Source organism: Theileria parva, chromosome 2, assembly GCF_000165365.1.
Source record: "Theileria parva strain Muguga chromosome 2, complete sequence, whole genome shotgun sequence".
Taxonomy (NCBI): domain Eukaryota; phylum Apicomplexa; class Aconoidasida; order Piroplasmida; family Theileriidae; genus Theileria; species Theileria parva.
This window is the reverse complement of record NC_007345.1, coordinates 1,908,429-1,924,951: the sequence shown is the minus strand read 5'-3', so window position 1 is coordinate 1,924,951 and position 16,523 is coordinate 1,908,429. Positions and strand designations below refer to the sequence as shown.

Here is a 16,523-nt window from a genome sequence, read left to right as displayed (position 1 = left end):
CTTATCAAATCTTATAAAGGTCATTTTTTCCTCCACAGCACTCTTATTTTGTCACTTTTTCTACACACATTCTTATTCCCGTACATTGTATCATCATTTCTTCTTTCTATTTATTGTCATTTAAAACATTCTGTTACAATTAATAAGTTTTATTATTCTCTAAGATTTCATTAATTACAATAATATTTTCTGGAGTTCGTTCCTCATTTCATTGCATTTTTTTAATACCGTATTATGTAATCTGATTAGATTCACAATTTATTTACATTTTAACATATATAAACACTTTATTTTTGTTTTATTCTTTCATTTAATAATTTTTATTTAATTTTTACTTAATACTTATTTTTTGTTATTTTATATCCTTAAATAATGAATAATTCTTGTAATTATAGTCCACACATTTCAAATCTAAGATTATAAACGCAGATATCTACAAATTATCAAATCAATCACATTACGAATCACAAGAAATTATGTATATTTAAGGATTTAAATGATTATACACTTTTACCTCAAGTCGAAAGAACTCATTCAATTTACACATTTTAAAATTAACTAAATATCAAGACTACTATAATGATTATAAAGTAAATTTCATAGTCAAATTATTTTATTATAAGATGTTTATGAAAGAATTTAAGATTGCATGGTATATGAATGTTACGGGTTACTTGATAAAAATTTACCAAAAAGTCTAATTTAATACACTAAACTAAATTATTACATAACAATAAATAATAGAAGATGTTGTTTAGAAACCATAAATGTTTATTTTGAAGTTATTCATTTTTACATGCCCCATCCAAATTAATAAAATAAAGTTATCTAAATATAGATTTTTAAATGCAGTTTATATGAATTATGTTTTAAAACTACTTTTTCTTGCCGGGCTATACATATTTGTTTATATTAATGCCTCGGAAGATATAGAAACTTTGGTTTCAACCCATGGTGATTCTGAATCACCTACACATTATAGTGAAATCACATTAGATGCCAGTTGTGGAAGCAGTAATGAATACTTAGTTGTTGAAGATAAAAAATACGGTGGCCAAAATTTTCGAACTTACACCACTACACATTCGAACATAATCACGACAGTTAACTATAAAAAATTCGTAGTTTGGAAGGCAGAGGACGGAGAACACTCAAAATTTGTAAGAATAAGAAAAAAATCAGGCAAAGATAGAATCCTTGTTATAGAAACAGTACGTAACGGTTCTAATACAACAAAAACATTCACAAAAACTCGTGGTATTTATCATGAATTAGGCACAGTTGCTTTAAACATCAACGACAAAAACAAACCTGATTACACATTTACTTCTACTGTTAAGGATAACAATGGAGAAAACACATATACTCCCAAAGATAATAAAAAGATTGGTTTAGTTTTTTTAAAATCGTGTTGTTCTAGCGCTCAACTGTTTTGGAAGGCTACTGGTAATTGGTATTGCACTAAAGTCACAACCACTATACAATCAGGTAACCTTGTTAAGATAACTCTAGATACAACCGATGGTTCCAATACATCCGAGGTTGTTTTAATAGACCAAGGTGGAGGAATATGGGTCCCAGATAAGACCGTTTATCTGGATGTAAAGACGAAAGAAGATGCTCCAAATTGCAATTATACTTCAAGTATAACTAACAATAATGGTACTTACACATATGAGCCTGAAGAAGGCTTTAGTATAATTAAAGTTTCTCATGGTTCCGGTTCAGATGATTTGATTTGGGAATCATCTTCCGATCTCTTTTGCATAAAAGTAACTGGAACAGTTGAATCTGACAAAACGACTAAGCTTAACCTGGTTCTGAAAAATTCCAGCAACAAAGAAATTAGTAAAGTTTTTTATCCATACGGCAGTAGTTGGATTGAGGGTAATGCTGAAAACAACAAAGACCTCTAACTATTAATATTTGGTGTAAAATAGCGTTTTAATAAAATTTCTGTAAAAATAATATTTAATGTAGTTTTTTTATATTATATTATATTATAAAGGTAAAATTGCGGGTATGTTTGAGTCGTCGAAAAAATCCTGTTGGAGGGCGAAGTTGTCGTACATGAGTCTCATGGGCGGGGTGAGACTTAGTACTCCATTCGCCAAGTACAATGTAAGCTTAAATGACTTGTTGTCTGAATCAAATCCATCTAGGGCAATAGTATCATATTTATCTAAACTTTCGAGCCATTTAGTTGGAATGCAGTGTATGCTTGTTCTAGGTGGTTGATTTCCTGTGGTTGCCACTAGTCCTAGGCTGGAGTATCCAGTAGGAGCTTCAGGTTCCCAAAGTACCAAATTCGGGTCAATTTGGTCTTTCCAAACAACTTTAAAACTAGTAGGTGGCTTCATAAACAAATCTATTCCATTTCCTCGAATTAACATCAAAACATTGATGTACACTTCTAAATCCATGCCAAAACCACTAAATGTCATCTTAGCACTGGAATTGGTGGGTACAAAGTATTGAGATATTACAGCAGTTTCAGATTTTACATGTGTGAGTCGTTTCGCTGTGAACGAGAGCAGAATTGGGCAAGAAGCCACAAGCCTGGCTTGTTTGTATTTTACAAGAGAGAATTGAACAGATGTTATAATTTTTAGTAGTGATGGTTTTGTTGGTTCCTGATATATGTTTTGCAGGTCTTCCAGAGATATTACTCCGTCACAATCAACATCGATAATTGTGAAAAATGCCTTTAGTTCTTCATTTTTGGCCAAAGGTTTTTGCGGGTTTGGATTAATAATCTTTTCCAAATGTGCGTACGAGAGTTTATCACATTTAAGAGATGAAAGGAGACATGATGGGCCTCCCTTTTGGTCCATTACGTGCTGAAATTTCAGTGAGAGCAGACGAATTACAAAATCGTCAATGTTATTGTATGAGAATAGTTTCCCCAACAACTCACAAAAACTTATTGCCATCTTCATATTCTGAACTACTAGTCGTGTTTCTCTCAAGTTTTGATAGTATGCTAGCCTATCTTGTGGACTCACACTCTTGAGTATGCTTGTAAGTATTGCAATTTGTGCTTCTGAGAATTGTATTTCAGAATTGAAAAAGCGGAGGCAGCTGTTGACAACTCTCGACTGGAGTCCAACTAAGGATTTTAGCTTATCAAAGTATTTTGGGGCGTATACTGCGCTAGAATCAAAGGGCTGGAACTTGGCCGCCAGGTGCCTTAGTGCTATTTTAGTATTTGTTTTTTTATTTTTATGTAGCCAGGCTCTAATTGCTTCCGCTTCAGCTAAAGTCACAACAATGTATCTTCTCGATGGATCAATTGAGTACAAGTTTTGTATGCACGAGAGGAAATCATTTACTCCAATCATGTTAGTCTTATTTTGAACTCTATATTTGTTTATATTCATCATTACAAGTTCACTAATGAGTTCCCACTCGTCTGGTCCTTCTGGGTCCACTGCATTGAGAATTGATAAACTTGAATCTGCGTCCACAATTGCTCCAGAACTACCCTGTCCTCTTGATACATACTTATCATCCAGAGCCTCATAAGCTCTAATGACATCATGAACTATATTTGTGGGTATTGAGATCTGGTTCAGATGTGCTGAGTAACTGTGATTAGAGTGTGTTGGGCTTGAATATGGTTGATTAACTTGGAGAACTCTACTAACATCTGCTGTCTGGTTGGATACATCCACAACAACCAATACATTCTTCATTCTCCTGTAGGTACTTGAGGACCACTTGATCTTGTAGAAGTTGGGAGTTATTGACAGGTAGTCTGGAAATGGTAATGTATATTTGTGCCCATCTTTTCTGTATAAATAAAAATCCCGACAACGCAAAAACTCCAAATGCTTATTCGGGTCAACCAGATCATTCAAGGGCCAGTATACCAAATCTTCATCACTTCTACTATAGGAGTGTGGTGCTGGTAATTCTTCCTCTGTTACATGTTCCTCTTCTTTCATCTGTTCTCGCATTTGTGTGGCTTCTTCTTCTTGTTCAAGTACTTCCATCTCTTGCTCGTGTTCAGCTTCCATTGAGAACTCATCATCAATTGTGATTTCCATTCCCAGGTAATCGTTCATTTCTCTGGAACTTGAGGGTTTAGGCTGGTCTTGAGTTTCAAACATATCTTCGTCATCTGTTAGTGCAAATAAATCCTGTGTTGTACTACTAATTTGATTAATATTACTGGTTCTTGAGGACCCATGGCCTGAGAAACTGTATGCAGGTCCATTATTATACTTATTTTTACTAAAATCAAATGAATTTGAATAGTTCATATTAACAAAATCATCCTTTATCTCTTGCTGGTTCAAAAAAGATGTTATTGAGTTGAGCTGGTTGTGTGAGATTTGATGTCTTGCACTGAAATCCAATATTCTTTTATTCAATGTCACTTTGGGTGCAAATGTGTTTGGTATGGAGAAATCTCTAAACTCTCTGAAAAGCTGCACGTGTGCTCCCAGGTGTACATTCCCTCCTATATTAAGATGATCATGCACCAGTGCTTGAAATGATCTCTTCCTTGCTATATTCTCCACACATTGCTCAATCAACAATCTTCCCAACCTAACCTCATTCAATAATCCTTTCAAAAGTAACCATGATATACATCCCAAAACTAAACAATATTATATTATCGTATTATAACACAATTGAGTAAATTTTATATATAACAGATAATATATATATATATAGCATCAGTCATGAGTAGTGATTACCTCCTTTATTATTTGTTAGAGAACTGATTTGTTGATTAATTTCGGGTGGTTGAATGATTTTGATGGTTTGTCCTTGTCCAATACCTCTCATACGCCACGATCCTTGAGCGAAATCTCTGAAAGTCATGTCGGGTCCTATAGTGACGTAGGCAATTGCTCTTGGGGATTGTTTGATATCCTGCCCAGTTGCGTGGATCTGGTCATAAAAACTGAATCTTTTTTGAAGTGGTATTCCACAATGTGCCAAGAGAGTCACATTCCACTTATTTCTCAAGAGTATCATTTGCCTGTCATCATCGTCGAGAAATACCACACCATCTACGTGTGCCAGCCCTCTTACCAAGAGTAATTTAGCTACTTCATAGTTAGTATAGTTTGTTATAAGTGCTCCTGTATCAATGAGTGCAAGTGGTTTATCAGGGGAGTTGGCCACAAGATTAATTATCGAATCTGAGTCCCAGCCAACTGGTAATAGAACCGGACCACTCACTATTGTTTCATCAGTTGAAACTGCAATCATCTTCCCGTCAACTCCTGGTGAGAAATTACATCCGTTCATTTCCACCGGGAGCAAATCTGATGGTGTTCCTGAGAATCCCAACCTCGTTGGAAACAGAATGCTTGATCCCAGCTCTTGGGCAGTGGCTGTCATTTGCATCTCACAGTACTCCATTGCCAGTGGAAACAAAACTCGGCATAAATAATACTCAATCACAATCGGGCTATTTTTCAATATTTTATACAATACACTCAACTGCTCATTATCAAATACATTTATTCCATCCAAACACCAAACTCGGTCTGTATCCACTTCTAGAACTTCCTCAACCATTTCACTCAATTCAGCTACATCTTTGTCTACAAACCCATCAAGTCCATCAACATTGTTTGATAAATCTCCATTCAAAACGTCGGCTTTTGCTGGTTTCAATTCTGTTGGTCCTGTAGGTTCCACATATTTTATGTAGTGGTAACTGTTCTTGCTGGTGGATTTAGAGGCGTTAGTTGTATTAGCGTAGTAGCCTACTGAATTTAACCACTTATTGAACAGCTTATATGAGGGTCTAAACTCTGCTTTCCCCGGTTCCTGATAAAAATTACTGCAGAGGTGTCTTATTGTAAGTACAAAGTCTGTGAACCTCAAGCCCTGGTAAATTGTTGACAGGATGGTAAACCCTATCAGGACGTCTGGGTGTGAAAATTCAGAATCTCTTGCTGGTGTTCCTTTACCTACAAATGGGACTGAGAGCATTTTCCTTGTTTGGGGCATATTTGGGTTATATGACATTCCTTCTTCAATTTGCTTAAGGCTTAAGATACCGTAATTAACCTGGTTAACTTTGGATATGACGTGGGGGAATATGCTACAGAGCCAATCTCTTGCAAATACCAAAACTTTGACACTTCTCAAGTTACTACTTACATTTCTGTTAACAATGTATTGATACACCTCGTTGTATGTCTCTACCACTAGATTTTTTGTCCTCAAGAACTGGTACACCCACTCCACCATTAGTGGTAACAACTCATTTTGGTACCACTTGACTGACAATAGGATTATATGGGGAAAGTTCGACAGATAACTATTAACTACTGCCTCTTCTATACATCTTTTAATTCTTGTGAATATAAACCTCTCTCCTTTTGCAATTTGTTCTTCTGGATTTTGGTACAGCACTCTCAGTATATGCCATGGAAGCAACCATCTTATCTGGAAGTCACTATTGTTAAGGTGGGATATTGGCACCTTTTCTCCCATTGGCCAGTGAAGTTCACTCTTGAGTGGATGTAACAAAAGATCAATTTCATCCATCAAGAGCACTGCATTATTAAATAGTTCCAGTATCCTCAGACACATATCTAACTCAAGCTGGACATCTCTTTGGTATACGTAGTCATTGTTTAGGTTTGAGGTACCAACTTCATTAGTTTTCGGTTTATCTTTAGACTTTTTAGATTTATCTTTACTATTATTATCTTTTGGTGAACGTGCAGTACTACTATCCTTGGATCTTGTTGTTGAATTTGCTAAATCTACCACTTTTGAACTTGTCATGTTCCAGATACCTACCAACTTCTTATGCAAATTATTCACTCTTCTAGATACATCACGCTTAAGTTCTCCTGACTCCAATTTGTGGAAACAGTACAAAACCTTAAGGAAAAGTGACTTTATGCTTGTTGGTGTTGCAATAACTACTGATCTGGTCTGTTTTGCCTGTAAAAGCTTCAAATATAGTTCAGGTGTAGCCTTATCAAACCTTGTAAACTTGAATGTGTAAACATTCTTCTTAATCACTGCTGAAAAGGTTTCTCTTAGTGTTGACCTCGTGAACTCAAGGAGCGAGTTTGGACAGATTTGTATAAACAGTTTCTCTCCGTCTGCCAGCAACAAAGACAGAAGTGGCCCTACAATTGTCGTCTTTCCTTCTCCCATAATCATCTGGTGACAACAGCTATTATTGTTTTTCGCGTTTTTTGTAAAGTTTTCCACCAACTCAACTTGTCTCTTATACAGCAAAATGCCACAGTTAAACTCGAAAAGCAGCAATCTTGGATCAAACTGTATTCCTTTACCCTCATTCTTGATATAGTGTCTTGATATCTTCAACTTCTCCGACAACAGCTTTGATGAGGTTATAATTTCACACTTTAACATGTTAATCTCATCTGTTGTACTGGCAGTGGTATGCAGTGAAAGCAGGTTATAAAACCTCTTAATTGCCTGCAATATTGAGAGTAGCAGTGATATACACTTGGCCACATGTATTCGGCGGTTTACTGATAACATGATCACTGCAACCAAGGAGAATATCTCGTTTGTATCTGAGATAAATGGGTTTAAATATCTCAAACTGTTATCACCTTTACTTGAAACCAAACACTCCACTAAATGTTCAAACGTTATCATATTTTCCAAACCTCCTAACTTTCCAAACACAAAACTCCATGCCAAATTTCCATCATTGTAATTTAATACTGGGAACTGATTATCTTGGACTTGGTGACTTTTAGTCATTGTATTAATCACATTTTTAATGTTAATCCCTGTATTTTTACCAATTCCTTGTTTAATTGTCGTGTTCACCAACGTCTTGATATTCCCTCCAACTTTGCTCATTTTGTCTACCACTGCGTTAACTCCATCAACTGTTGTATTTGGAGGATTTTGAGGGGATAGACTAGAAAAATCCGCTGGGGACGGCAAACTTCCTGAAGTTATAGAATTTGCCTGCTGTAACACTGTCTTGATTGAGGAATCTATGAACTGTCCGTCTGACTTGAATAAATTCAGTAACCTCTCCTTTAGGGTTGTAAGTTGTGATACTCCTTTGGTTAACTGGTCTTTATCTCCCTTGATTGTCTTATCTATAGTCTGTTCATCAAATCCCACATAAGCGTTCATCATCACTAATTGTTGATCCTGCTGGTCTAGATACCTCTGGTATTCAACCTTTAATCTTTCCATATACTTTTTACACACATCATACTTCATTATCCAATGGTTGTCAAGGTCAATTGGCATTTTCTTGTTCTTTCCAAATCCATATTCGTCATCTGTAATAACTCCATTTGTTTTAGAGTTATACAAATCTGATAAAATGGATTCAGAAATAAGTTGTGTTGACATATCTTTGAGCAAATCATTTGTAATTGTTATTGATTTAACTGTGCAACTTTTCATATTAAATTGTGCTCTTCCGTAGTCTGTAGAGTATGAACGGAACATCCACGGCGTTGTCAACGTTCCTTTCGGTATTACTGGATCCACTTTAATCACATAATCTATTCTACTAACTGATTTGGCCGTTGAATCCCATGAAATTTCCTTATCTTCATCCAACTTGTTGAAGACTCTTTGTAGGTCCCCCAAAAACTTATGTACTGGTTGATGCACTCTTGTAAACATTGCTGTGAATTGCTTCTTTTTATTCAAATCCTCTGGACATGGTGGCATATGAGGTGCTAGTGACGGGTTTGAACATAGAACCTTTAACGTGGACATCATCACGTTCTTAGAACCCTTTTCTTTATAACTTATTACTCTGGTCAGAATCGCCCCCCAGCCGTGACTACTTTCATTTGGGAACGTTGATAGTGGGAACACTCCCAGCAAAAGCTCGTAAACGGTCATGAACTCTGAGATTGTCATCCCCTTTTGTAGCATTTTATCTACATACTCCAAAGAGTTCGGTCCGCTTTGCATTTCCTGGGGTCTTTTATACCTTATTGTCGTAAACGATGTTGCTGCATCAACTAACAGGTTTTTATCTACCACTGAACGGTCAATTATCTCGTCGAAATTTGTGACTGTTGGCTTGCTCGGTACTGAGAACTCAACATCGTTACCCACCACATGTTCTCTTATCAATGTGTTTCCACTTTTTTTAAGAGAATTGAGCAGATAGTACCTGTTGGATAAAAGTGGAAAACTACTGAAATAAGACTGCGACAGAGATAACAACTCTAATTCCTCCTCCACACTTAATTTGCATCCTGCACTTACAAATCTGTTCAAATTAATATAATAACACAACTCTTGATGGAGTATCCAATTTATAAATATTTTATCATCCTTCTCTTGGTTCAGTTGTGTGTTATTTAGGCTGTTGGACACATGCTTATCTTGTGTTGATGTTTCAGATGAGTGTCGACCTGAGAAAATTGACTTAAATGCACTAAATCCTCTTTTAAACTTATTTGTTGATACAGTAAGTATGTTAATTCCTTTACTAACTGTCATTCCTTGTTTATGTGCTGCCAAAAGTATATGTAATCTGCTTGCGTATGCATCTGGGTGTGTATCTCTGTTCGAATCAATCCTAGATATTATTGACCAGAATAGTATAGACTCATCGTTTTGGACTTGATCGAATATCATGTTCGAACTCAGACGGCAAACTTGTTCATATTGTCTATCCAGGAACCTGCACATTAGCAAATACAGTAGACTTGAGCTTGTCGGCACAAAGAGAAAGCACCTGCTGGTGTGTACCTTGTATAAATAGTGTCTGCTATCCAAGTTATTAAGCCAGTTTGGATTATGGCCATCGTAAACCAGTTCTGGCCAGGCCAAACCTACCAAATAATTGTAGATTGTAGTAGAAGCCACATGTGAGTTTGGTACATTGGGGTATATTCTCATCGGGCAACGAACTGTACTTACTAGAATGTACAATTCCCCATCATCGTCAGACAACAACAACGAGTTTTCCAAACCTCGGATCAACTTACTGGTTAGTGGGCTTGAGTTAACATCTCCATAATTCAAATACAACCCATTATATTCATCGCATATATAACGGTTACTGTTTGCCTTTGTCGCATCCAGTCTAAATGTCAATCCAAGCTTTGAATACTCAATTAGGTCGATTTTATTAGTAATTTTGTCTGAGACTGGTGATAATCCTGAAGGAGTATCGTACACTTGAGATTGTAATGACCATGCCAAAATATGGGACAAATCATCTAATCTGGTTAGTGTTGATACAAAATCTCTTATCGTTGTGTCCTTGGTGTTTTGTAAATTTACCAAATAATACACCTCTTCTGTCATCTTATTTCTTCTACATACTGTTGCTTTAGCTTCTGATTGTTGGAAATATCCTGTATCTATTGGTCCTAAACTCACCAATTCCACTACTAAATAGTTTTTCTTTGTAACGTCTTCTACCACTGAATCCTCAGACTCTATCTCCAATCCCATTTCCATAGAGTTAGTTTTAGGTTGGTTAATTGGATATCCGATTAAATCTGAAGTTTTCAGATTCTGCCAAAACTGGTACTCATACAAGAGCACTTGGGGTAGTAAACCATATAACAATTTTGGCAACACATACATTTCATATTCCACTCCTTTATGGGAAACTGAATCTGCTGATGAGGATGAATCAATGCTGTTTAACCTTTGTACTGAATCAACTCTGTTACTCATTGTTTTATGGCGAATTATTAAGAGTGATGGGTCACTGGCCGCGTTGCTAAGGTCTGTCGGATCTCCAAGTACTATGTTACATCTTTTACTTGCCAGGTTACCACTAGACGAGAAATTACCTGCTGTTGTTATGTATCGTGGTATTGATGAACAGAATGACATTGTCACATCACTGCAGTAGCATAATGATCTGTACCATGTTCTTCCGACTTCCAGAATATCAAAAACATATATACACGGTGGAGTTCTTGTGACGTATATTTCCTTATTTACTACACTATTCTTAACACCTTTTTCTCTAGAACTCTTTTCCTTTTCCTTCTCTTTCTCCTTTTCTTTTTCTTTAGATTTAGAACTACTACTTGTTCCCGCCAATTTGGTTATCGTTGATGCTGTATCTGTAATAACGTTACTGATGGTACTGAATGTATCTGTTGCAATTCTAATCAAGCCTTCGTGTTCCTGTGGTGCATATGCTTGTGTATAATCAATCATTTTACACATGGTACTCTGGTAAAACAAATCCACTGGAATATCATTGTTTGGTGTGGTTGTGGTCACTAGGTTATAACTTCCTCCAGACGGTGGTTGGATTGGAGCTGTATATTGTGCATATATTCTCACTGAATCTACTTCATCATCTGGATGCTTGAAATCATCATAAAATCCGTCAGAACTTGATGAACTCTGATTCAGGCTTGAAACCACATCTTTGTCTATAAAAAAGCTCCATTTCGATGCGTATTGTGATATAAACGGTTCCAAAACATTTGTGACCCATTCCATACCCTTCGGAGGGTTATTATATCTGCATCATTATTATCACAATATAAATATACAGGTACATAAATATATGTATCAAAATAATTACGTGTATAGAGGTATGTAAATCATACTTGAAAGTGGTTTTGTTTGTGAGTTGATATTGTTGTTCATCTGGTTCCCATTTTATTAGGTCATAATCCCTTCCTGTCAGGCGTAACCAATGCCGATTCTTATGAAGTTGCACTGTTGCAGACTGTATTGTAGTTTTATTTGTTACTTTTCCAAATATGTTTACAAAATGGTCATACTGATTCACCCAGTGTCCCAGGAGCTGGAGTTTATTCTTCTTAAGTGAGAACTCTGCCGTTTGGAAGTTAATCTCGATATCGCAATGCTGCATTACCTTCATTTTCAACCAATTTTCATACTTATCCAGTGGTGTAACTTGGTCTACTGTTTTCTTCTTCTTTTTCAACTTTCGATACATCTTCTTACCTAGTGATTTGGAATGTTTAATTGCCTTGTTTGTCTTACTTATCACCTGGCTCTTTGTATTTGCGACTAATCCTTTATCATGCTTTTCTTTATCTTCAACTAATGTATTTTTATTATTAATATATAAAAAATACCTTTGGGCTGTGGAGTTTGTAATTCTTCTTTAATTCCAGTTGTCACTTGGGAATCAAATCCCCAACCTGTCTGTGTTGCGTCTTCAAACTCTTCGTCAACGTAAAAGCTTTCCAGCAACACATCATCAAGCTCAATTTCATCTCCACTACTAAATTATTATTATACCACTAGTATACTATTACTATACTCTATTAAATATATAATTATGATACTATTATAATGTTTAACTCACTTTGTTATTTGTAAGAGTGCCTTTTGTGCCGCTGATGCTTTCGTAAACCTTCCAGACAAACTCGGCGTCAATATCTCCTGCCAAATATCAACTTCTTTCTGACTCTCATAATTATCAGGCAGATTATTTCTTTTATCAGATGCTGCACTTTGATTTTGCAAACTCGTTGAACCTAGATTTGATACAACCTTGACTAAATGATCCATCTTGGAGCTAACATCTGTTGTGTTCCTGAAGTAGTTCAGGAGTAAATTTCTCGAAGTTTGCATAACATTAAACATTTCCATGTCCGGAAGACAGAGCGGATCTTCTTCAATCTCTGTATCCATTCCTGTATAGTGCTCAACATTAAATTGGTGATGTACAAACACAAAGAATATACAACTTGCTAGTTTTAAATGTAAATCATCATATTGCCCGGAAGATGATCTGCCTGTACTTCTTCCAGATTGAGACCCACTTTGATAGTTTAGCAAAATCAGATAATTATATATCAGTGCCACATGCGCCATTGAAGCTGCAGCAGCGTTATGTTCATTTGCTATCTCTGCCTTGATTGCTCTTTTGGTCAATACTCTTGCGGATTCTCTGAGTAATTTATTTATTCTATTCTGGAAATTTTGTAATTCTTTAAAGTTATCCTCATCCACTACTATTTCAGGCACATACAACAAATTTTGCAAATTAAATCCTTCAGTCGACTCACTTTTACACCGAATATTATACTCTATTACTATCTTTATATAGTTTGACACATAAACTGCCAATTTTGTGATGAACAGTAGTAGTTTAGAGGACTCTCCTGTGTATACTTGATGATCTCTCTGGAGTGTCAGCTCTAACATCTGTTCGATGCTACTCAATAGGCAATTTGGTGAGTTCAAAATCTCGTTGAACAACAGTCCTAGACTTGTGGATAGAACGTCTCTTGTTTGCACTGGTGCTGTTTGTGGCAACTTCGATCCCATTGTACTGCTCTGCCATGTTCCAGGCTCAAATATACTTGCCACGACCACCTTCTGTAATTCTTCACTCACCAAAGCCTGAAGGTTCGCCTCATCACTGAAGAACTGCGTCACTAGTGGGATTCTCACATAACTTGCAGTCAGGTACTGGAGTAAAATCTCACTATCTCTTCTACCCAACTTTCCTCCATAATCTGGGAACGAACTCAGGTGTAACACGTCAGTTTCATTATTGATTTCTATATCCGTTAGGTTATGTGGGTCTGCTGCGCTTGTTATATTCTTACTACTGCTTCCTGAGAACCACTTCATCATTTTTCTATAGTATGAAACGTTTACTCCTCTCTTACTGCTGGTTACAATTGGAGAAACCTTCAGTGACTTTCCAAACACCTTTACGCTTATTGTACAGCTTGAACTCCCACTGCTATTCAATGAATACTTTAGCGTACTATCCTCCAAAGAGTATCTACTTACACTGATTGAGTTCTGTGACCATCCAATTGACTTTGCCAAAAACACCACATCTCTCAAGTTTGCGAACTCTGGGAACACGCAACTAAACTCGCTCGACTCGTTAATGTAATACTTTCTGATATCGTCTGGGTTCCTGTTAAATCCTAGCTGGAGTGACAGCAACTGAAGCAAGAGTTCATCTCCTTTACTTATTTCCATATTATTTTCCCACGAGAAAAGCACATTATACTTGTCCACTGTCTTTTCGAGGGATTTAAAGTATTCCAACAACTTATTTCTCACAATTACCACCATTGGGTCTGTCAGTCCATAGAATGACGATTCATTTGCGAAATTTCCTAGAAAAAACCCAAAACTTCCAATCGGTCCATCAGAACGTCCTACATCAGAATATATTTGGTTCAACATGTGATTGTATGGATACGTGTAATAACTGTACAACTAAATATATCAAATATACAGTTAAATATAGTAATTGTTTGAAAAATACCTGAATAAAAAAGTGACAGATATGACGGGGTATCAACGGCTACTTTCCTAACTATGACATCAGTTACTGCGCAGATGGCCGCGAATAACACTGTCTTTTCACCTTCAATTTGTCTTGTTTTAACCAGCGAACAGAACACACAACACAGATGCCTTGCCAGTAACTGCAACAGTCTCAACAAATCAAGTTGTGTTTCTCTTAACATATCCATACTGCTCCAGAAGTCCGTTTTCCCTTCAGAGTAATCGTCCATATGGGTGACCGGGAGTGGTATTGGTAACAGGTTCAGGATAACGTGCTTAATGAGTTGATACCTCCATGCGTATGTGTATGGCATTGCATCCCTTTGGTTACTTAAAATTGTACAGGTCTGGACACACTTTCTCAGCACTTTACAGACGTCCGTATAGTCTTTCACTGGGTAGTCTACGCTGGTCAACTCAACAGGCAACAGTATTAAGGACTTAAGTGTACCTTTAGCCAGCTCATTAACATTTGCTCCATCCAGTCTGAACTTTCCAAAATTGTCGAACTCCAAGTTTAAACCGAAATTATTTGCGATTGAGCACATTTTGCGATCCATGGTACAGGACCCGTTACCCATACCAATTAATTTCCCTGGGACAACTTCACACATCTTCTTATCTATACTATTAACCAGGTGTGATATAAGAGTATACAATTCCTTTTTTGTGTTAATTGAGCCCACGGAATTAACTGCGTTTGTTCCAGTAGTTTGCAGTGAGTTAATAGCGTTTGACAAGTCTGATGCCTGTTCTATAGTTAGTGCATCCTCGTCTATATCTATCAACTTAGACTTCCCACACTCCTGCAAAAGCAACTCCGCTACCATCATTGCGAGTTTTTTACAGGAAAGTTGTATGAACAATAGGGTACTTCGGTGTCCTAAGTGCACCTGTGCTTCACTTGGTGTCAGTTTCGCAATATCTTCGTGTATGATTAAGCACGTTGAAAGCTGTAGCATGATAAACACCAAGTCAATATCCGTCTGATTTGCGCCGTTATGTCTGAGAATTATCTCAACTAGTGACATCAAAGAGTCAAACACTGTTGAGGGTTTATATTTGTTTACTGGAACGTCAAACCATACTCCGCCCAAGTTACTGTTTAGTTCCAGTGACAGAGAACGTGCGCTTTCTGTCTTTACCTGTTTTGACTCATGTGTTTCATGAAGTTGTGTAAAAGCCTCAATTAAAAGCTTTTTGTTACCCGCGTCGTCTGAGCTCACTTTACTATTATTAATTGTGTTTGAGTTACTGGTCGTTCCAAATTTGGACCCGCCGGATGTTGCATTTGTCTCCAATTTCCAGTTCAACAACAAAGATTTATTATTCAGAAATGGTAAAAGTACGGTGTAGAGAATTTCATAGTTATGTGAACTTGGAACATACAGAAGCCTGTAAAGCATGAACCAGAAAGATGAGTGTAAGAGTGAGTCTGACTTAACGTCTTTTAGCACTACTGTGGAGTCTCTCTGTATGGTTCCCAGTTTAATCCCCTTGTTAACTCTACAGGAATGATACTTTAATCCGTGGCCACCGTTGTTGATTACGCAAAAGATGTACGTACTTGCGCCTCTGCACTTGTATATGGAGTAACACAGCTGTTCTACTGGACTATTTTCGGATAAAAGCACTCCTCCAGGTATCAAAATCCACTCATCGTCGTGCAAGTCTCGCACCCTGTTTATCATACTGAATATGAATCCGTACAACAGGGAATAATTACCAGTTGCCGCTGAGGTAACTGCATCTTGTAAATGTTGCCACAATATACTATCTGTTGTGCTTATAACTTCCTTTGATTTTAAAATACTCTTATAAACGTCCGAACTGATTAAATTTCCGTTCTTCTCCAACGTTTTATTGATTATCCTTACGATAAAGTTCGCCGATGCGTTTAAATTTGCGGAAGGAGACAGTAATGTTGGCGGAACCACTGAGCCAAGGTTGAACGACAGGAACTCGTTGCAAACGTGTTCCATAAAACTTTGATCCTTCCAAATCCAACTCATTGTGTAAAGCCAATAAACTTTAAGAGATTTAACTATATTCTAACCATTACGTTTAATAGGATTTTACTGTTTTAAATTAAAATTACTATAAATAAAATTCAATCACTGATAAATTAAGATAAAACTAAAATTTAGATGAACTATTTTTCAAAAGGCAATTTTTTAAAATATAAATTGAAATCTGAGCCACTAACACATACTATACAAATTAAAAATAAAATACTACCAACTTAACTTAATAAAATAACTTGACATTAAAATGAAATTATAAATCCTTTAATTTCTGAT

The 16,523-nt window shown here is 36.5% G+C and overlaps 2 protein-coding genes across 2 annotated transcripts; one reads left to right on the top strand and one right to left on the bottom strand.

The window, feature by feature from the left end:
* Nucleotides 1-857: 857 nt before the first annotated feature.
* Nucleotides 858-1,990, top strand: TpMuguga_02g00939 (uncharacterized protein; the record flags this gene model as incomplete). Its single annotated transcript, XM_760414.2, has 1 exon — nucleotides 858-1,990. One exon carries the CDS (start codon nucleotides 858-860, stop codon nucleotides 1,914-1,916), a length of 1,059 nt encoding a protein of 352 aa, XP_765507.1. The 3' UTR covers nucleotides 1,917-1,990.
* TpMuguga_02g00938 (uncharacterized protein) lies at nucleotides 1,981-16,268 on the bottom strand. The gene is made up of 7 exons (XM_760413.2): nucleotides 14,201-16,268; nucleotides 12,269-14,090; nucleotides 12,036-12,184; nucleotides 11,538-12,000; nucleotides 9,155-11,449; nucleotides 4,707-9,118; nucleotides 1,981-4,606 (listed from the first exon to the last, which is right to left on the bottom strand). Exons 1-7 carry the CDS (start codon nucleotides 16,233-16,235, stop codon nucleotides 2,001-2,003), a joined length of 13,782 nt encoding a protein of 4,593 aa, XP_765506.1. The 5' UTR covers nucleotides 16,236-16,268; the 3' UTR covers nucleotides 1,981-2,000.
* Between the last annotated feature and the right edge of the window lie 255 nt (nucleotides 16,269-16,523).

What these genes read in the sequence shown, in the direction of transcription:
- TpMuguga_02g00938 (XM_760413.2), bottom strand. Translation starts at nt 16,235, where the DNA reads ATGAGTTGGATTTGGAAGGATCAAAGTTTTATGGAACACGTTTGCAAC. An exon ending in GAGTTGTTATCTCTGTCGCA is followed by an intron (nt 9,119 to 9,154) that starts GTCTTATTTCAG and finishes TTTATCCAACAG; the next exon opens with GTACTATCTGCTCAATTCTC. An exon ending in TCTAACAAATAATAAAGGAG is followed by an intron (nt 4,607 to 4,706) that starts GTAATCACTACT and finishes AATATTGTTTAG; the next exon opens with TTTTGGGATGTATATCATGG.